This window comes from Spea bombifrons, chromosome 2, assembly GCF_027358695.1.
Source record: "Spea bombifrons isolate aSpeBom1 chromosome 2, aSpeBom1.2.pri, whole genome shotgun sequence".
Taxonomy (NCBI): Eukaryota; Metazoa; Chordata; class Amphibia; order Anura; family Pelobatidae; genus Spea; species Spea bombifrons.
In genome coordinates this window covers 44,736,052-44,758,934 of record NC_071088.1, presented here as the reverse complement: position 1 = coordinate 44,758,934, position 22,883 = coordinate 44,736,052, and the positions used below count along the sequence as shown (strand labels likewise).

The window sequence follows — 22,883 nt, the reverse complement described above, 5'->3', positions numbered from 1 at the left end:
GTAGCCTGGTAACAAGGCGTTGTGTTGATAGCTTTAGAGAGGGGCGTGGCTTGTGAGGACGTTCCTATTCACATCATCATCATCATCAGCTGCAGAAGGACACCTCCGGTTGCTGTCAGTGCAGCTGCCCTCCCGCGGGTTTAAAGAAAGTAATCAGTTCGAATCGCCGATTTTGATCCGGTTTATTTCCTTTGATCTAGAAGGAGTGCGGCTGATTAGCGTGGTAAGCGATCGCTGAAATACTACTACTGGGAGCCAGAAATGTCTTGAGGAAATCGGTTTATTTTAATGCTGGTAAGATAGGTCACCAAAAATTGAAAAATTAAAAAATATCGGTTACACAGTACTTGCTTATTCTGTATAATAATGAGTTCCATGGAGGACCACATGCTGGGGGTAGATACAGATGGACTTTAATTAAAACGGTAAATAACTAAATCCCAATCATTTACCAAATCCAGTATTCACAAATGTCTATCCAACAATTTGCCGTTTGCCTTTCTTTATGTTTACTCTTATATTCCGGGGGGGGGGGGAGATAAAGTTAGTAAATCATGTAATTCACATTAATAATGATGTTATGGAATGATACTGCTTACCAGATAACCCTATTATGCTAAATTCCAAGATGTATGGGTAAGTGATGCTCTTAATATGGAATTAAAAAGAGAAGTCTGTTAACTTTTTGCTGCTAAGCCACTGCTTCAGAACCGTATCTGTCTGCAAAGTCATGTCGTGCTAGTAAGCTGTGTGTGTGTGTACGTATGCAATATATATATATATATATATATATATATATATATATATATATATATATATATATATAGTCCATTTTAATATCAAATGGCATTGCTCACCTGTATATGAAAGGCCCGTGGTATTGTAGGATGACAGGCTGACACCCACACTAAATAAGAAGGCATATATATTAAAATACTCCGTAAGTGCAATAATATGCATTCTTTAAAACAAAACAAAAACTTACCTAAGGCGGAAGTTGGTCGGCAGGGACCCTACTCCCTTGGTCCTTGAAGCGGCCAATCGACGTCAGGAAAGTGCTTCCTTTAAAATCATTGGGGTGGTCTGAACGGGCCCTGGCCCCCAACATTCCCTTATGTATTTACAACGGGCACAACATGAAAATTTTGAGGGACCACGCAGGTGTCATATGCATTAAAGTGCGTACGATGGCAGGAGCACCCCTGCTTATTTCGCTAAATTAAAGGTACTTGTGATGCAAATACAGTTTGCCTTCAAAGTGCCGGAAAATCTTAATGTTAATGATTCATCAATGAGAATGAAGAAGAAAAAAATGTACTTTATGAAAATGATAAACCTATAGAGTGCCACTTATGTGGCCACTACACTCAGGGCCGGCGCCACCTGTAGGCGCGGTCACTAGGGGGAGGAGTGGGAGCGAGTCAGTCAGTTAGGAGGACCTTATGGGAGTGCCCCTATTGTAATTACGCTCCTGCCCTCCACATAGATGTTGGGGGCGGCACAGCATAACAAGCATTAAAAGAGGTGGGGTATAAATGGGTGTGGCAAAGAGGGAGGGCTTGTGGGGGTGGAGCCAGGGGTGGCAAAAACCCTTCCACCAGCCCTGACTACGCTTACAGGTAACGTAGGAGATATTTAACCGGCCGTCCGAGCCCACTTTGGCAGATATGCAGCCTTACCTTTCCTGTGGAAGTCTTGCGTGTTTAAGAGTACACATGAGACTTCTGTTAAAGACAGATGTCTTAAATGTGAGGCTCTGCCTGGGTAGAAGAGAAGCTTTAGGTGGTAGTCGGGTCCATGGGGCGGGCAGCCAATATGACTGCTTCCTACCATGGTAACCAAGGAGCCAAAACAAACAAAAAAACCCTATAACTAAAAAAGGCCAGCATAAGGGATTGTGCCCCACTATAAACCCACTTAATAAAACAATAGGCACGAGGACACACACGTGTTATTAGATATGCTTTCCTTTTTGGGGACTTATGATCTTTTGTGGACTAAAATACCCATAATATTGGTTGCCCCAGGTAAAGCGTAAGCTGTATCTATGGCTGTCACCTAAATATAATCTGAACACTGTCATAGCCCTCCATGGGAAAAAGTGTCTCGACCCTCAAATAATAAATGGGTTAAGCAAACCCTAAGAGGTTAGAAAAAATGCCCTTACCTGCCAATACTGACTTCGATCTATTCTCTTGTCCTTGGTACTCACTGCATGAGCTGGTCTCCAACTTACAAGTGATCTCATAGTGGTTAGATTTTATTTATTTACTTTCTGATCAATGATTAGTTACCCTTTAGCTTACTGATCATTGATCAGTCTCGCTGATCAGTGACCTAATCTGGTGGGTTCAAAAATTACCCGAGCCCCCCAACTTCAACAGCTGGTCTGTGCCATCTTTGCCCCCCACACAACTGGTCTGTGCCTTCTTTGCCCATTTCCCCCCATTCCAACATATGTAAACACATACACACTCATACTCACTAACACACACTCCATCTCACCCCACTTACACAATTATACATCCATGCTCTCACACACACACAAGTACCCATGCATGCTGAAACACACGCACAAGTACATATATATATATATATATATATTAGTATATAACACATATACATGCTCCCCGCTGTTGCAGCTTTCCCTCTAGCTGCTGGCACAGAGTGACCCCGATACGCTCCTGTCTCCCCGATACGCTCCTGTCTCCCCGATACGCTCCTGTCTCCCCGATACGCTCCTGTCTCCCCGATACGCTCCTGTCTCCCCGTGCCGGTTCACAATAGTTTAGAAAGAGTCCTTGTCTCCACGTACCAGTTCAAAATTGTTTAAAAAGGTACAAGGAGACAGGAAGAAGGGGTCACAGGGGTAGTTACAATAGACCCCTGTAGTTACGTCAGTGTACATACTATACATTTTTCTTACACAGGTATCACTTTACGCTCAATTTTGTATTCAGGATTTTATGCTATCTACTGCCTGGAGATTATTGTGCAGTCTGCTAAAACCACGCTGATCCGGTTCAAGAAGCTTATTCCAGCTTCCTAATTGGGCTGATATTAGTATTGCAATGTACTCTTCACTGAGAGATAAGGCAAAATTGCATTAAATACCCTAGATATACCTTTTGATAAATGTCAAAGCTGGAAAATAATAAATGATAAAGTCATGGATGCATTTCAGTGCTGGATTTAACTAGGGTTTTATTTAAGTTCCCTACCCCTGGATTGTGTGTGTGTGTGTATATGTGTATGTATGTGTATATATATGTGTGTGTGTGTGTGTGTGTGTATATATATATATATATATAATTATTTTGACACAAGTTATTATCTTATGTTATAAGATAAAACACAGCATTGTACAATATTTGGCTTTAAACAATTATAGTACAACGTTACGTTAGCTTATAAATTGCAAACATTGACATTGATTTTCTATTGTATTATTTTGGGTACACTAGTGTCTGCATACCTATAATTGAAAGATATGAAAAGGTTAGCGATGTCTGGCCATTACCATATAGTAAAAGTTGTCTTTTGACAACCATCTGTAGTGCACGTAAATTTAAAAAAAAAAAAAAAAAATCCAGCAGTTTTAAATAGAAAGTTCTCCATGATACTGTGCGAGAATAGAACATCCATTCCAACGGAGTCTATAATTAGTATTAAAATGACTTTATTCGTGTACCAAGCATTAACATGCTATTACTCTAGCTCCATGAAAAGTGTTTTCACTATAGCATATTTAGGGGCGTTCCTTATACACAGTCAAGACTTAGATTTTTTTTTTGGGGGGGTGAAGCTGTCCTCGTTTACAGGACAAAAAGGCACCAGCGAGGCAGTGATTCTCGTGAGGATAAAAGCAGGCATTACTGGGCCTTTTATTCTCTGGAAGCAGAAGTCTATTCCTCGAGCCCCCACCTCATTTGCTATTACTAATCCTTGTTATTCAATCCCTTGAGTTCCAGAGGAGTGTAGTAGTGGACTTCCTAATCAACCCTATGCTATCCAAAAAGTCTAAACCTGTAAAATCCATATTTAGCCTGGATGCTCGGTATTCTATTTTAATAATATCTGTCCTTGCTTTGAGATTGCTTTGTTAGTCTATCAAATTTCAGTTTGCGTTCCAGCTGGTAAAGCAGCACAAGCTGAGACAGGGCTGGGTCAGATCCCAGGCTCAGCTCGGCGACTTGCCTTGCCTAGCCAGACTAAACCTCGGCATGAGGGAACGCTTGGCAAAAATCCATACAGAAGCTTATGAGGACCAAAATACAAAACGAGCTCATACTCCACTTTTGATAAGCAAGGCATCGACCATCCTCATATCAACCTTGGCTTGCTCTGCTATATCAAAAACTTACAGCTGTGTGTTTGTAATTTTAAAAGAGTTGTCCAAAAAAGAGAAGGAAAATGGGGCTAGAGGGTGATATCGACCCCTTGTCAATATGTTCAACAACCTCCTAATTGTTGGTTTCAGCAACGCTGTATAATCTGTGTGACAACTAATGCAAGAGGATCCTACTTTTGTTATCTTTAGTTATGAATGCATATGCACCGTTGTGTAACGTTTAGTATATAATACCACATAAATCCTTATCAATTCATACTCCACGGAAGTAGACACCAGATGCTGCAAGGTAAGCAGTACTCTCCTGCTGCCCAGTCGCAGTGCCAGACTAGCTTACTGGGACACGGGGAGATATTTACATACATACATACATACATACATACGTGTGCTTCTAGCATTTATCCTGAACTAGACATGTCTCTATGTCCCAGAAGCCACTGGACTGACTTGGCTTCCATACAGAGGCTAAGTTCCGCTGGGTCTGCATTATATGGTCACCATGTTTTCCAGACCACACGTCGTTTTTACATCCCCCATACTGCGGGGCAGCAATTTATCTGGACTGGTCAGCAATGTGTTAAAATTAAGTGTCCTGGAAAACATGGCCGATGGCCTGATGCTTACTTCATGGGCTGATGCTTCATGCAGGGTAAGTGAGTTGCCTTCCCTTCTTTCCGCTCTTCTCTCTTCCCTCTCCTTTTTCTCTTCCCTCTTCTCCTTTCATCTTTTCTCTTTTTTTCACTTATACATAAGAACCAGGCTCCAATGTTTTTTTTGTTCCCCACATTTAACATGACTATGTTAAATAACTTCCCTAGGGTGTGTTCATGTATTGTTTACGCGAACCTTTTCACAATGTGTCACTCGCGTCTCAGACAGCACCTTTTTAAAATGAAACAGTCCTACGCACGTCAGCAAAAATATTTGAGAATATTATGTTTGTAATAGGAGGCTTGCATTTTGATTTCTTTTCTTCTAGGGATATAATGTTGGGTTAGCTGACCTGGTCATACTAGAGATTGTTGTGTGTTTTTTAGATGCTTTTTTAAATGTTCATATGTCGTTCAGAAAACAAGTAGGTGGTATTTATAGACGTTGAGTATCTGAGAAGCCGTTTATATTGATGTGATCCCCATATTCATAAAGATGAATATAGACAGTGGGGACCAGGATCCATTTCTGGAGATCCTCTTGTGAAGAATGTCAGGGGTCATTTTTAGCCCTAAAGATTTGGTATTTATAAACTCGGGATAGATAGAATCTATGTAGCAGGTTGTTTCATTAGCTTTTGTCGATGAGTGAGTAAAATATTTTTCAAATAAAAATCAGAATTTTATTTCTTTTATTTTTCACATAATTTGTTCTTTTATTTTGTTATAATACAATATATGAAATAATCAAAATAACAGTCTCTTCTTGTCCTGGGGAAAAAAATATACTTTGTACGTTTCGTGGTGCTGGGGACTACCTCGTACCCAAGGCATTCTCGCCAATCGGCAAAAACACCCTGACTCAATTCATGGTAAGCGTCATTTCTGGCAACCCACTGACCTGGCAGAAATCAAAAAAATTATATCCCTAAACCTGCTGACGTCCTTCTTGTTGGAGTAAGACCTTTTTATCTATTTTAATTTTTTTATTTCTGCGATAACACTAATTATTATTATTACTATATGACAGACAGGTGGTCTACAGTTGGTCTTATTTTATAAAGCCTAATACATTTAGGAAAGACTGTACCCCACAGGAGAATAAATCCTTGATGTGGTCAAGTTGTACAAGCTTTGTAGAAGTGTGACAGGCCGTACCTTCTACTTTTGGATATGGTAAAGTTATCTTTTATAATCTGAGTATTCTATGTACTTGCACAACTATTACAAAAAATAAATAAACAAGTAAAGTAACTAAAACAAGTAAATAAAATAAAACATTTTTGATGACATGACGATATTAAAGGGGGGGGCTGGGTGGTAGAGGTATACCAGGTAGTAGGGCAACAATACATAGGGGCTGGTGGCATCAATACACAAGGGGGGGCAGCTGGGGCCATCTCATAAATCAATAATGAATGGAGGTGCATATATATATATAATATTTATTATCTATTTTTTATTGTCGTAGCTTAGCCTGTCTGGATGTGGGTGGCAGAGCCTGACCTGGTGGGTGTGTCGGTGTGGCAGAGCCTGTCCAGGTGGGTGGGTAGATGTGTCTGGGTGTCGGTGTGGCAGAGCCTGTACGGGTGGGTGGATGTGTCTGGGTGTCGGTGTGGCAGAGCCTGTCCGGGTGGGTTGGTGCTTGTGTCGGTGTGCAAAGCCTGTCCGGATGGGTGGGTGTGTCGGGGTGGCAGAGCCTGTCCTGGTCTGGGTGTCTGTGTGGCAAAGCCTGTCCTGATGTGTGTTTGGGTCTCGCTGTGACGGAGCCTGTCCTGGTGTGTGTGTGTTTGGGTCTTGCTGTGACGGAGCCTGTCCTGGTGTGTGTGTGTGTGTGTGTGTGTGTGTGTGTGTGTATTTGGGTGTCGCTGTGGTTTATTCACTAAAGGGAGAGTTTGCAGTAAAGCTGTTATTAAATCTCCTTCATTTCACAATACAGTATGAAGACCCATCCTCAAAAAGCTGCTTAATGTATATATTCAATGGTCTAACTCAGCCCTCCTAGCTTGAGGAACCTACCAGTGTTGGCTCTTCATTTCTTCTCCTTCAAACTTGAGCACAATTCAAACTTTGTAAAGTGCATCATTCAAGTTAATTTTCTTTTACTTACAAACAAAAAATACATACAGCTAAATTAAAAAGAAATGTTAGAGTTGCATTGTGATAAATTAGTTTTTGTGCTAGATTGTACAGTTTTACAATATTGTCTTGCACTGGATACGGTATTAGTCATGTATATTTATATATGATATAAAGTAAATACATCTAGAATTGTCAAGGACATTTTTCAGGACTGAAACACCTTAGCTGATTTACTAAGTGTTTAATTTGTTTTAACTTTCATTATTTGTATTTTTTAGGAAGAAGAGCTTTGATTAAAAACACCATCCCATCCATCTTCATTAAGACTGTGAATCCTTACAATGATTGTGTGATCATAAACCAAGCTAAAATGACATCACATCGTCATTGCTACTTGCATCGAGCCCTTCTTCCTTCACGCTGGATATCAGATGGGGCACTGAGTGGTATAGCAGAAATAACTTCCTTTCTATACCTTGGCCGTGGTAGTGTGGCTTCAAATAGGACTCTTTTACTGGCCAAAGGTGTAACTTGCATAGTAAATGCTACAATTGAAATTCCAAATTTTAACTGGCCCCAGTTTGAATATGTGAAGGTACCCCTGTCTGACATGCCACATGCACCAATATCTTTATATTTTGATAGCGTGGCAGATAAAATCCACAGCGTAGCTAGGAAGCATGGTGCCACTTTGGTGCATTGTGCTGCAGGAGTGAGCCGATCCGCATCACTGTGCATTGCTTACCTAATGAAATACCACAAAGTGTCCCTTCTAGAGGCTTACAACTGGGTCAAAACTAGACGGCCTGTGATACGGCCCAACGTTGGCTTCTGGAAGCAATTGATAGAGTATGAACGGAAACTGTTTGGGAAATGCACGGTGAAGTTGCTGCCCACACCGTGTGGTGTGATTCCAGATGTATATGCAAAAGAAAGGCGGCATCTGATGCCTTACTGGAGGATCTAATAGCATTGTGAAGATCAAGAAATGGAAGTTTAACCTGCCATTAATTTACCTGTTGATTTGTTGAATATGTTATTAATTTTTCAACCCACAAGCTGTATTTGTGGACCTAAAGTATAAATTAAGCTAGGTAATTGAAATATTATTGTAGCTTAGTCAAAGAACTTAGGACATCTTTGGTTTTCCAATTCTTTTTTTTTTTTCTTTTTCTTGAAACTGGTGTTCTATTAACTGGAAAGTCTGTATTAAAGGCAATTAAATGTCTTCAAAATGTGTCTACAGTAGTGTCAACAATTAATATCAACCCAATTACCTTTAATGATGGAACTGGCAGTTATGACAAGCTAATACATGGGTGGTAGAAGCTTGGTGGAACTTCAATATATACATGTTCTACAGATAATTGCAGCTGGATATAAAATGGCTTTTTTTTTTTTTTTTTTTTTTTTTTTTACCACAACATTTGATTGTTTTGTTTTTTTCCTCCAAGAAGAGTGAATTATGTTTTCTGCGGCAGTGTCTGTACTGATGACAAAGTGAGGGACGGTGAAGCTGCTCTTGCTTCCTGACAACATATATTAATTGAAGTGTTTGAAGCCTGCTACATTTCAAATGTCTATATAATCTCCAGAAACAATTTATATACAACTGTGACCACCCGGGTTTCATTGCACTCTTTTAAGCACGGTAGAGGTATAATTCAAACGGTGCTGCTTTTTACCCATTCGCTACTTACCGTATTTATCGGCGTATAACACGCACTGGTGTATAACACGCACCCCCATTTTTGAACAAAAAAAACTGAACAAAAAAAACTTCATCAGAATCACTGCTATCTGGGAAACCACACACACACAGTAAGACGCACACACACTCAGACACACACACCCTAACCCCCCTTCTCAGGATCTCCCCTCTCTCTCCCTAACCCCACCCCGGTCACTTACCTTCAACTCCTGTGTTGGAAGCGTGAGGCGTTTGTCTCGGGTGCCGGCGCTTCACTGCTGAGCGCCGGCACCCGAGACAAACGCCTCACGCTTCCAACACAAGAGTTGAAGCGCTGAGGCAGGCGGCGGCTGAGGCTGAGGCAGGCGGCGGCTGCCGCCAGCAGAGGAGTCCTGGATTTCTGTCAGTCAGGGGGGCCCGAGAGTTGCCGAGCGGTCGTCTTCAGCAACCGCTCGGCACCCCTTGGGCCCCCCCTGACTGGCAGAACTCCAGGGCCCGGTCGCAGTTGCGACCCCGGTAGTTCCGCCACTGGCTGTAGGATTTATCGGCGTATAACACGCAGGTAGGGTTTCAGCTTCATAGTTTAGTTAAAAAAGTGCGTGTTATACGCCGATAAATACGGTATGTGGTGATCTGTTGACTTGAGTGCAGTCAGTGTCTGTACAGCATCAAAAATAGTCATATATGGTTCTGAAGGCACAGTTTTCATTGTGCCATTGAACTCACAAAAGGTTTGCACTCCGGTACTTAAGAAGTTAAATAGACAGCTTGCGCTTCAGCATACAAATGGGCTGAAAGGTAGAGAAGTTAATACTGTGCAGGGAGATTTACTTATAATGTAGCAATTATTTTGTATGTGCTGGGAGGGGAGGCTGCCTGCCTGCTCTGCCACAGTTAGGAAGACAAGACCATTAGAACACAGCTTCTTTCGGGGGGGGGGGGGGGGGGAGAAACGGAAACTATCTATAGCAGTGATGGCAAACGTTTTTGGGCCCGAGTGCCCAATTTTCTGCATCAAACCAAGTTGCAGACCTCAAAGTGCCAAAGCTGCATATTAAACATGTAGAGGAAGCTTTTTCTGTACAAATTTACTATATATACACACACAACAGTGAGCAACAATTTGCCAATTTAAATCATTCTCTTATTCATTTACACATATTCATGAATACAATTTCAAAAATCATTCACACAATTCACCCATGCATTAATTCATTCTCACTCAATTTACCCATACATTCATTTTCTCATTCATCCAAACAATTCCCTCAGTCCATTTTTTTTTATTATCACCCCTTCTCACTATCTACTCCCCCTCCTTTATAGTTTTCCCTACTGAAGTCCTGCGGTGGGAGTATCACTCTCCTCCCATACACCCCAAAGGCCGGCCCTGTGCTTCAGCAACCTGGCCACTTGCCACAACTGAAGGCTTTGCGTGCCATATGTTTGCCATCACTGCTCTATAGGGTCTGCCAGATTATCCAACCCGTAACCCTTGTTGTGAGTCTCCACCAAGTATGTGAATGTGTACATGGGTTGTAGGCACAGTTCAAGGCAAAACCTTTAATTCCCCATTAATTCCAAGTATATAACAAATGAAATACCGTATTTGCTCGATTATAAGACAAGGTTTTTTTCAGAGCAAATGCTCTGAAGAATACCCCTCATCTTATAATCGAGGTCGTCTTCTAATCAGACCTCAAAAAAATGGCCGCTGGGACCAGGCTGCTTACCGGTGCCTAGGTCGCGAGCAGCGTCTCTTCTACTAGCAGCAGGGGAACAGGAAGCTAGCAGAGTGTCACATAATGCTGCCTCCCCCCTCCTTCCTCTGGGGGCGGGGCCAGAGAAATTGCTCGCACAGCTGGGCCCCTGCAGAAGTCTTCGAGTGAGAGATCTGCAGTTCAGGTAAGGGGGTGGGGGAGGGTTTTTGAACATTGAGCAAGTATGTGTGATTAATGGAATGAATGAGTATTTAAATGTTTGTAAATGAGTGTGTGTGATAGCATGGATGTGTAAGGGGGTGGTGGTGGTAGCATGGCATAGGGAGGCTGTACTCACATTCCTATCATCCCCAGATTCCAGCATGTACTGGCTGCCTTGGCTTGATAGGAGTGTGATTGCCGTTAGCAGTATATATATATATATATATATATATATACCTCCAGAAATGCTTTTTAACCCACTATATGCCACTCTGCCCCATGATATGCCTTTTAACCCCCTATATGCCACTTCATTTTCCTTAACCCATGTACTGATACACATGACTTACTTAGATTTTTTGTGGCTAGTATGGTTTTTGACTTGATAAAAGGGAAGTGGAACATTTTGAAAGCTCATCAACAAAATGGAATGCTGATCCAACAAAAAAAGAAGATATTATTCTATATATTTTTTTTTACATCTATTACAAAACAGAATGGAGGAGGGAGCAGGTTTGTGTGTAGTTTATAAAAATATATAAATGATTAATATAAATGTACATCTTTTTGACGCTGCAGAGGATTTTTACTCATTTAATATTAACAAGCGGCATGTACTACCAATTTCTACACAATTTCTGAAAAGGATGTGAATGAACTAAAAAGACAATAAAAACTCATAACTAGCTTGTTCAGAAGTATAATCTTTATTAAAACAACAAACAGATATAATTCCTCTAGTCTACCAACAGAAAAGACAATTAACACAGCAAGCATCATGAATATAAATTACCAGTACCCACGCAGTTTAATATATATAGCTAATCATAAAGAAACAAAAACACCATTTTAAAACCGACCAACCAAAAACGAAACCGCAATTTTTACGCACGTCACACGTCAAAAAAATGTCGACTTTCCAGCAATGGACAAAGATGTAATATGTTTAATGTGGAGAATAAACAAAGCAAATATATACATGAATGAATGATTATAATTAAAGATGTTCAGTATTGGTACTCCAAATCTTACTATACTAAATTGTTTTAATTTGCATTGGAGTTTACTGCAACTTTGAAAGCAATGAACTGTGATTCCATGTATATAAGGGAATGTATGTTTTCTTTAAATAATTTAAAACATTATGAACATACTAAACTACAAAACCAACAATGCCTATATACACGTGTGTGTGAGCGTGTATGTATGTATGTATGTATGTATGTATGTATGTATATATATATATTCATAACTGTGTATTTAGAGAGTTGTTCACCTATACTATTGCTTTTAAAGTCATTGTAACCATGCCTATGATCAACATTCAACCCTACGGTCAGCATTTTTCTATGTACATGATGGATACAACATTTAACATTTTTAAAAGCAGTAGTAGGGGTTCTTTATTAGTACAATAAAAATGATGGTTACATTACTATGGTACCAGACTTGAAATACATTACTGGGACTTCATAAAATGGAGGGTAGGTGAAACCACCCCCAAAAGAAATGTTGCTTAAGAAGAGTATTATTTCGGCTTGGGATACTTTCAGTTATATTACCTAGTAAAACAACATCATTAAAATAAATTAAATTGCCTGTCAAAAGTAGGTGCCCGATTCAAGAGTCACTGAATAGAACTAATGTGTAAATGTATTCAGACCGGTTTATATAAAGCAATTAAAATATTGCACATATTCAGTGGTAAAGTGCAAATTAAACAAACCTACTAAAAATGTGATGTAGTTGCCAATTCATGGGTGTTGCACAATTTCTTTTAAAAATAAGTTTTGATAGGTTTCTTAAATTTGTTTTTAACTTAATAAAAAAAACTGTACTACTGGTCCCCAATATTAACAGGGAGCATTAGTAGCACTATTTGCAACGTATCATGTTGGCCTGAATAAAAACGGCCTGGAAATATAGAATGATTTTAAATTGGAGTATAAAAAGTACCGTTCTTAATAAAATGAATACAGTTAAGATTATAGGTTCAACATGTGTTTTATGTTCAATAAAATATTCCAATATGGCATTCTTTCAAGCTTGTTGAAATAAATATTTGGGAATAATTCTTGTCTGTTAATGAAATTGGAAATTAACAGTATCCGTTAACCTTGAACACAAAATGGAGACACTAATACAAATTGCCCTGTGTTTGTGGAGATGTAACAATTTTCAAACCACGTCTTATTTCCCTCTCCGCTTTAGTTTTTTCTAGTTCACTCATGCATTATAAAACATTTTTCCCCCTAGTGGAAAGAAACCATTCAAAAGGTGAACAAACATTTGTTAACAGGGATATAACACTGTCTCCATTCACTAGCAATGGGTTCAGACTGCACTGTCACCTTGGTTACTGTTGCCAAGGACACCTGACTGGCTAGAGGCATAACTGTAGATGAAGCTAAATTAAGTCAGTTATAACCGCTCTGTTACCAGAAAGGCCAGTAGGCCCCCTCCAACCCACTATACGAACAAATGCTAAATTCAATTCAAATGTTAAATTAAAAATCACACTTTTTGTAGGACGTTCTTTTGATTTCAAATACATATAGTGTCAATATTTAGCAACAACAACATTGACCTTTTTATCTTAAACACGTTAATTGAACTAGTAGATTTATTATAATTGTGTCCTTCATTTATTTAGTTTTTGGCAGTTTGTGACTTAAAAGTGTTAAAAAGCAAACACCCATGAATTTGCCATGCAAAACAATTGAAACCTGAGGCAACAGGATGGTGAACAATACATGGCTCAAACACACCCAAAGTGTATTAAATCATGAATAAATACTACATTTTAAACGGTAAAGTGGTAAGAAATATCTTGCTCCAATGTAATGTACTGTGGGGCTGCATTTGGGATTTGCGAGGCTCAGAATAATTTGTGGAGCTCTTTTCCCCTTAAGGTGGGTTTAGAGAGACCACTAGTGAGGGAGAGTGGCAAGCAATGCAGGACCAGGCTTACCCCAGTGACAAGAATGTGTAACTAGAACCCATATTTCCAAAAATACTTAAAGATGTTGGTATCAGAAGGTGGCGTAAGGACTTTTCTTAGTAATTTGCGTGTATAAGGTCAACATTGGAATAGGTCCGTAAAGGCAGAAGTATACAAAAGTACTCGCTTAATGTTCTACTCACTCGCAAAATACGAGTTTTTTTTTTTGTTTTTTTAAATAAATGTATTCACCTAATGCAGTTTACAATAGCAGAGACTTTCGGCAGGATAGGTCAAATAAATCAGCACTGGCAGTGATGATGACTAGTGGCTCTCTTGATGCTGTAAGCGTTCACACTGCAATATCATGCCCAGAGACGTTCATGTGGAGTATCTACTAAGTGACTGCGACTTCAGCTTCTTTTAAAAGTTACTATCATAGTAAATCTGGAAGGAAAAGGCCAGGCGGTTTGGGCTCCACGCAGTTAATCCAGAAATTTGCACAGCTTGCATGATACTGGTGTCCTCCGTAGGAGAGCTTGAAATTGTCCGTTTCAGAATTAAAAGCCTGTGGAAACATAACATCAATAATAACGCAAATACAAAACTGACAATGGCGTCTTTGTTAGATCTACCCCACACCGGCTGAAAATAATTCTGTAACTATAACAAACACTCTGCACAAAGTATACTTTATTTTCTTCCCTTGAAGCTATACCTTGCAAACACCTACCCATTTTTTTTTTCTCAAAGTGATTGAAAATGGTTAATTTTTGAACAGTTGGTTTACTGTGAAGTTTAAGGAACAAGTTATACGTGGGGACTGTATCTTTACCAAATGAACTAAAAGCTCAAATAAACATGTAAAAAGTAAGCAACTGCACATTGGGTAGCTACACAAAAAAGTTTGAAGCATTTTTCATTTGTAAGCAACTGTACCAAATATACCAAAGCAGTGCCAAATATTATAACTGTAATATAATAATAATCATAAAAAGACATGGCGGCACACAAAAAAATTCTTATTTGTCTTCATAGAAGTGCATGTTTTCAGTAGGCTGAGTTTATTGCCATCATGCCTTTGTGTTTATTTTGTGTTATGTCGTTGTGCCCCTTTCAATGTTTTAGTCTCTATATAATTAAGACTATGCAACATGTTTATCCCCATTACCTTCAATATTCTATATTATTGCATATAACTACAATTGCCTTGCAAACATTATACTTCTATATTACATCTCTCTCTTTTGCTGGTCCCAGCACAATAGCTTCCATACAGACAGCGTGGATGGGGCCTGGCTTGATGCATTGCATTGCAGAGCATAGAGCCTTAAGGATCTCCCCCCAAAAAGTGATATACTTATAATTTAGTTATCTATTACAACAGTTTTTTTCTTCCTCAATGAATGCAGCCAATAATGAAATAATTTCCATAGTAGAGACTGGAGCCCTGCGCTGGATTTTTTTTAATCCCGCTCCCGATTTTTTTTAATCCCATTACCGCCTGCTCCTGCAACATGTGTGTTCCACCCTCCCCCCGCAACATATGTGTCCAATCCCGCCCACCCCCTTACCTGATCTGCAGATTTCCTGCGCACTCCCGCAATGCTGCCTTGGCGTTCTCCCACACAGCGTTCTCTTGTTCCGTCCAGGAACCCAGCAGAGTCACGTAAATTTACTTCACTTTACGTGACTCCACCGGGTTCCAGGGTGAAACAAGAGAAGAGACGCTGTGTGGGAGCAACGCCAAGGCAGCCTTGCGGAAGTGCGAGTGATTACCGGGACCCGCAGGTACAATGCCCCAATGCAGTCCTCTAGTAGAGACCCAAGGTGACCCAGAGATCTTTGATGACCCTACTCTGTGGGCTGATCAAATTAATTATGATCTGTAATACAGGTTTCTCCCCCTGTAAATAAATATTAAGGAGATATTTTAAGTCTTACTACATTGCGTGACACCAATATTAGATTAAAACATACTGTGCTGTTTTAGATTTTTAAAAAGTTCTAGTTTTTGCAAAAAAAAAAAATTCCCAAGCAGCTGCAGAATAGTAACTTGTGTTCTAAATCTCTTATCGTAACCAATCTACTAAACAGACTCTGAATCCTTATCATACTCCATAACGCCCAAAACTCCTGCCACTGTTCAGTGCTTGCGTGGTAGTGGGGGGCATATGCTGGTTGAGGAGGTCCTGTGACCTCCCTTGACTAGCACAATGATGTGAAAAATCAGTGAGATCTCCATTTAAGCTAGCACAAAGCCTTCTATGTGTCTATTTGAAAACGGTGGGTGGGTGACCACATTACCTGTCCACATCTTGGACAGACTCAAACAGTTTTTGGGCTGCTCCTCCCTGACCTTTACCACACCTGTCAACAGAGGTGTCCCAACTCTGGTACCTGAAATGGTGTGTTTTATACTGCCTGTGATAAAAAGCATAGTATATCCTGAATATCACAGACACAGCTCAGTGTGGAGTTTGAGCAGGAAAAGTCACTCAAATACCACATAGGTTATGACAATGGTAGCCACCTGGCTTGCAGATAAAGGTCATTTTTTGGAACAAAATACTGTACATACTGCAGTGTAACGGACTTGTTAAAGAGATCTCAGAGGGTATACAGACTTCAAAAAAGGAGCTTTGGAAATATTTTCTCTATTAAGTAAAATAAGTCAAAATATACAAAGAAAAAAAAAGAAAAGGGGAATGTCCACCAGGGCAATATAGAAAAAGTATAGTATTTAAGGGAGCACATAAAACCACAAAAAGCAGAAGTTATGGTTGAACATATCCTGTTAAAGTGTTAAAGTTGCAAAAAATGGCTGATCTTTAGAGTTTAAAATACTCCTGTCCATGAACGGGGTTAAATGTGCTGTTTCACTTACTCTGCTAAACTGCACCCTTCCTGAACATTTTAAACTAAATTTGACATAGCAGACATAGTTACCAGTACTGTTGAGTGTCCAAACCCTAGTCACAACGAATTGTGGGTCTCTATTTGTGCCAGAGATATTTATGTCATGTGTCACAAAAAGAGGCACTGAAAGGCTGTAGCCAACAAAACTAAAAAGGCTTCTTCTGTACTGTTAAGTGATTACATATTCATTTAAAACTACAGACTTAAGGTTTATTTCCGTAGCATACTAGAGTTTGTTAAGAGAAACAGCACCTTTAAGACTGATTGAAATACATAGAAACACAGTGACCATGTAACTTTAGTACAATAACTGAAAAGTTAATGTACTAGACACAGCTGAACAGGGAAACCTGGCACACCAACACAAAGCAACAGCAAGAATGGATTACGTATTAGACCCAAAATTTTACATGCCAGACAGACACCACCAACACAAAAACAGTTATATACTAGATGATTAGAGATTAAATGTTACATAGATGAAAACAGAATGACGCATCTGTGATCAGTTAAAACCAGAATGAAAAGCTGAAGAAAGCTCTAAAAGTCCTCTTAATGCAGACCACCACATTTTTAGAACAAATACTTAAAACCATTGCATAGATTCATACTTTTCTATGTTGCTCCACTGCAGGACTCTCTTCTTTCTGAAATAATGTTCAAAAATCAAAAGGTAAATAAGAACATTACAAGAAAAAAGAAAAAATGGTAATTGATGCCTCTAATGTATTTTTGCAACAAAAATATGAACAAAAAAATTGTACACTACGGTAAATTAGAAGATTAAAGATTTTTGCCTCCATTTACTTGCCGGAGTGATAATGCTGAAAAATGACTGACAGAGTAACTGTCAAAGTGGATACCTTAACATTAGTGAACTGGGCTTAAAAGGGCTTAATCTATGTTAAAATATTTTTTTGTATTGCATTTACATTATATATTATCTATTTAAATATTCTTACTTGATGGGGAAATCAAGATTTAGAGGGTGTGACATTCGGAACAGTTTCCTAATATTTTGGTAATAGGATAATAAGAGCTTATACTAAGCTTATAGTATAAAAGGTTTTTTTTTTTTTTTTAAACTTGGGTAAATAAATATTTAAAACAGATTTACATCTAAGCTAAACAATACTTCATATGCTTCGGAAACACTAATACTATAATGTACATATAAAGTGCTAAAAACTACACTCATTTTTTGTTTAATAGTTACAAATGTTTATTATAAAAAAAGTGCGTATTGAAAAAAAAAACAGTAGGGTGAGAAAATGAATAATGGGACAAAGTTATCTATTTATCTATATAGGTTATCTTACACTTTATGAATATTTTTATTTTCACTCTTATTTTAAGGGTGTTATATAAGTTATAAGTATGTAAATATTGCTAATGTGGGGGGTTTTTTTTGAGCTAGGAGTCGTTAAATTCTTCTATTAGCTATTATTTTCATGGAAATATATAGACACAAATATCAAAATAATTTTGATCCTAATCTCTATAACATGACGCAGGTCAAGTGGCAGCACAGACACATGCAAGCATTTTATATGAAGTCTTCTCTACCAGTTAGGCCGGTCCAAATTAATTTACAAAAGGCTGGTCTAACCTGGACCCGCACTTTGTGAACAATCTTGGATCTGCCCGGGGAGACAGCAACGCAGCGGGGTCACATAAAGCGAGGTTACGTGACCTCACTGTAAAAGCAACAATGCTCGCACAGAGTGCGAGCGCCAAAAGGAAAACTGAGGTTAGGGATGATGGTGGGAGTATTTACGAATGAATGTCTGTTAATTAGAAAGAGAGTGTATGTGTAAGTGTGTGTGACCGTTAATGTGTGCGAGAGCAAGAATGTGTAAGTGTGCGGGAGGGAGTGTTTGTTAGCCAAGGCTGTGTTACACAAAAGTAATTCATCTAGGTATATAAAACACCACACTAATCTGTAGTGAACCTTTCCATCCCCATTTGTGGCAGACGGCAAAAAAAAAAAAAAATACACAGACACACAAAAGCACCAATAGTCAACGTACAGGTAGGAGATCATGATTTTTATGTCAGTATGTTTATTTTAAGATCTCTCTGCTCAGAGGTTATTGCTTATAGTATTCTTGCACACAGAAAGTACATACCGTATTGGCTCGAATATAACATGGCTCGGGCGCCGGGCAGGCAGCGGGGTTAAGATACAGATCCCCCGCAACGGTGCAGGGGACCTGCATCCTTCTCCCCGATACGCTCAGACAGCCTCCCCTGCCGGCACTTCCCACGGGGGGGGGGTGCCGGCACGGGAGGTTATCTAAGCGTTTTACCTCTGCCCACCCCCGACTTACCGGAGCAGACTCCCGGGTGTCTTGCGGGGCCGGCGGGAGACATTTACGCAATACGCGCATGCAACTTCCGGTACCGGAAATTGCATACGCGTATTGCGTAGATGTCCCTCGCCGGCCCCGCAAGACACCCGGGAGTCTGCTCCGGTAAGTCGAGGAGGGGGGGGCAGAGGAGGACAGCGGCAGCGGATCGCGGGGAGGGAGGACAGCGGCAGCGGATCGCGGGGAGGGAGGACAGCGGCAGCGGATCGCGGGGAGGGAGGACAGCGGCAGCGGATCGCGGGGAGGGAGGACAGCGGCAGCGGATCGCGGGGAGGGAGGACAGCGGCAGCGGATCGCGGTGAGGGAGGACAGCGGCAGCGGATCTCGGGGAGGGAGGACAGCGGCAGCGTATCGCGGGGAGGGAGGACAGCGGCAGCGTATCGCGGGGAGGGAGGACAGCGGCAGCGTATCGCGGGGGGGGAGACAGAGTGGCAGCATGTTTTTTTTGGTGCTTTTTTAAAGAAAAAAAACTTTTTCTTTAAAAAAGCACCAAACTTTTAGGGTGCGGCCTATATACGGGGGCGGCCTATATCCGAGCCAATACGGTAAATGGTGAAATGGCACATGTATCCACTTGGTGACTATCTGCCCTAATGCCCTGTTATGTATGACCATGGCTGGCTGGTTAGAGAAGCTAAGAAAAATAAAATAAACATGTTCTGCTTTCTTTTGCCCTTGAAGTTCTTCATTTACTCTGTCCTCTTCCTGTACAGATCTATTTTTAGGTGTCTCGCTATTTTCTGCATCATTTTATTTTTTTTCTCTATGCCCACTTACTCTATCCTTTATAATAATTTTGTAGTTTCTCTCAAGCCTGTCGCTGAGGATTGTTGTAACCAGATACCACTGGGATTGTTATAAACAGCAGCACATGTATGCAAACAGTTTATAATGTATATCTTTTTTCTATTAGAACGAGTCAAAGATTCGCTACCATCAGGTAGACTGATTTGTGTACCAGTTGTAAAATAATGAACATGATGAACGGCCTGAAAGAGGTCCTCAGCTTGCAAAGAAAGTACTATAACATATTTTTGGTTGCTTGTGCACTTTTAATCAAATTATACATTGGGGTTATGTAAAAAAAAGTTGATAATGTATGTTTAATGTATATTTTATATCACTTGCGATACAAGGAAAACATTTAAATGTAATCAGGGCTTCCCTAACCATATGCAAGGGGCACGCTGGAGGGAAGCCAAGCTACTTCCTAAGGGGATCATCACTAAAATATAACGTTGCTTAAGATATTCATATATCTGAGCCAGTCGTGAACGTATCAATACTTAACTATACAAAATGGTGATGTTTAGTCATATAAGAAAAATACAGTGAAACACAGAGTATCGAAACATGTAAGGAAGAGGCATACGGCTATTCTGGATATGATACCAAGGATCATACAAAAGCTGATGTTTTTATAGTAAGAAAAAAATGAAACTAGATGGAACAAAAAAATAAATCAATGAAGTCATCATTATCTACTTACCTTACTACGTGAATCTACATTTAGTAAACACACTCCACATGCTAGTTCTTGAGCATTTTTTATTCCTGGTCGTAACACACAAGAAGTAAAATCGAGTGCACTTTCATCAGGCTGTGAAAAAATGACCAAGCAAACAATTACATTTCTTACATGTCGGCTACAGATCACAAAATAGTTAACTACAAACTAACTTAAATGCGAACCGACTATAATAATGCACACACCATAAACCTCAATATATATATTTTTTTATATATTTTATAGCTTTGTATAACGCTTTACAAACAGTGCAAACTAACATCCTGAATATAAGACGAGATCAAGGACTGAATAAAAGCTTGAGGTTTTCACAGCAGGACAAAATGGGCAGATTTGTTCTTAATTGCTGTCAAATTCTATGTTCTATTAAAACAGAGCATATTTTATATAGAAAAGGTTGGAGGCTTTCATTCAGTCTCCAGCAACGACTTACCATGAGTGCTGCTAATGACATAAAGCTTATCAGGTTGTTCCACACTTTTTCAGTCTCTTTCAACAAATGCTGCAGTTTCTCACTACACACAGCTGTGGCCTTTATTCCCAGTTCCACTCTTTTGGTAACCCTGTAGACCTCCACCACACCTATTTAAAATCAGATAGGCGACACAGCATTATAACTTCTGTCCAACACAGCCCACACTGACCCTTATACAAAAGTACAAAGCAGTACTGCATTAACTATTTCAGTGTTTGATAGGCAAAAGCATTTCTGGTTCTCAAGGGGCACAAGAGTTTCTTTATGCTTACTGATCTGCGTTCGACATCAAAGATCTCATAACTGGAATATTTCCCAGGCTTATCTTGACCTCATCAACAAGCCTAGCGAGGTCAAGTGCAGGTGCTGGTTTTGTAGTCTGGGAATTATGTTACAACTCCGTGAACAAATAGGATTGCATGAATAACCCCTGAAAGGTGCTGTTCCACTTGGAAGATTTAACATGAAAACACAACAGAAACCCAACAGAACTACAGTTTGTAATGTTCCATTTAGTTACAAAAGTGATAAATCAGCATCATTAAAGGCATAGTAATGTCTTTTTTTTTTCAGGGAACTCTGAAGTATACAATGAGTTAAGTATCATCGAGTTACAGCTATACATACAGAGTTCAGCTGCATTTTCTTGCCCAATAAACAGACTGCATAAATTCCAGATAAAGCAAGCTAAGACATACCAAGCAGATATTCCATGCCCTGAGCAGACTGAATGACTTCCGTACACACAGACGAACTGCTGATTCCATTAAGTGTATCATTGGCTTTTTTAATCACCTAAAAGTAAACAATGGTGATATATTAAAAATTCCAGAAACATAATACTATCAAATACAGACTATTACACACTATACATCTGACTTCACTTTCTCACTTCACAGGTGAGGGGTAACAGAAAGGAGAAGCATAATGATACCCTGAAAAGGGAAGATGACTGCTCACATGCTATATAAAAGTGTTTTTTTTTATATGTATATATTACTTATGTTGTAACACCATTTGCTTTTAAGCCAAACTGTTGTCTGGGACTGATAGGAACGAACTCTGCAAGTAACTTAAGAATTTCACTTTCAGGATGTCTTGCAATTTTTAAGCTGATCACTTCTCATGTCCCGGCTCTTTTGTGATCAAATGACCTTTGCTCGCTGGTCTTTGTTGAAGAGGCATCTCAATTTCAGGCACTTGTCTAGTAAGGATAATTTCAGATCAACTGAGGTGAATGAAAACGGCAAAATTCTTTTGCCTTATTTATTTTTTGTTATTGAAATGTTATAAAATAATTGAAATACAGCACTGTGCAAATGTTTTTGGTAAGTATGAAAAAACGCTGTAAAGTAAGAAAAACTTTCAAAAATAGACCTTTTTTGAAATCTTTAATCCTTCTCATAAATACTCATCAAAGCAGTGCCTAATCATGTCTATTAATGCACTGAAACCTGCAAGTAAAATTTAAATGTATTCATATGAATATCCTTACCTGAAGGGCACTTTCTAAACAACGCTGCCATTCATATGCATACCTCTCGCTTTCCTTTAGGAGATTTAAACAAATAGAAATACTTATTTAATATACAAAATATCGATAAACGGGTTCAGAAAAATATTTAATGAACATATGCTACAAAGAAGCCTTTAGCAAAGTTTCCTGTCAAACCCCAAATTAATCTTTTTAAAAAAATAACTTTTTTTGTAGACCACAGATCTCAACATGACAAATTGCTATAGGAACCAAAGAATAATGCTAAATATATTGTTCTGCAATGCCTTCTATGCATGTTTTGTTACGCAAATACATTGCAGAACAGGATCAATAAATAACATGGACACTGAAGTATGAAATTGGTAACATTGGGTATTTGGTACCTGAATAATCCCTCGGGAAAGATACTTGAAATAATGGAACTTTTCTGCAAACCTTTGTACAGTTATACATACTGA

The 22,883-nt window shown here is 39.4% G+C and overlaps 2 protein-coding genes across 5 annotated transcripts in view; one reads left to right on the top strand and one right to left on the bottom strand.

Annotated features, from left to right (window-relative positions):
- Window positions 1-77: 77 nt before the first annotated feature.
- DUSP14 (dual specificity phosphatase 14) lies at window positions 78-8,072 on the top strand. Its single transcript, XM_053457692.1, has 2 exons — window positions 78-223; window positions 7,362-8,072. The coding sequence occupies exon 2, from the start codon at window positions 7,454-7,456 to the stop codon at window positions 8,048-8,050; it is 597 nt and encodes a 198-aa protein (XP_053313667.1). The 5' UTR covers window positions 78-223; window positions 7,362-7,453; the 3' UTR covers window positions 8,051-8,072.
- A 5,807-nt stretch (window positions 8,073-13,879) lies between these two features.
- SYNRG (synergin gamma) overlaps window positions 13,880-22,883 on the bottom strand; it is a 54,633-nt gene continuing 45,629 nt past the window's right edge. For 2 of the 4 annotated variants that reach the window (XM_053457683.1, XM_053457685.1), the window contains 6 exons: window positions 22,423-22,476; window positions 21,626-21,722; window positions 20,886-21,034; window positions 20,414-20,524; window positions 17,167-17,202; window positions 13,880-14,204 (listed from right to left, as the gene is read on the bottom strand). In XM_053457683.1, the coding sequence (XP_053313658.1) occupies window positions 14,073-14,204; window positions 17,167-17,202; window positions 20,414-20,524; window positions 20,886-21,034; window positions 21,626-21,722; window positions 22,423-22,476 (579 nt within the window). In that variant the 3' untranslated portion in view covers window positions 13,880-14,072. The remainder of the gene's footprint in view (window positions 14,205-17,166; window positions 17,203-20,413; window positions 20,525-20,885; window positions 21,035-21,625; window positions 21,723-22,422; window positions 22,477-22,883) is intronic. The other 2 variants (XM_053457684.1, XM_053457686.1) reach the window with 1 other exon arrangement.

Coding starts and splice junctions, on each gene's coding strand:
- DUSP14 (XM_053457692.1), top strand. CDS start 7,454: ATGACATCACATCGTCATTGCTACTTGCATCGAGCCCTTCTTCCTTCA.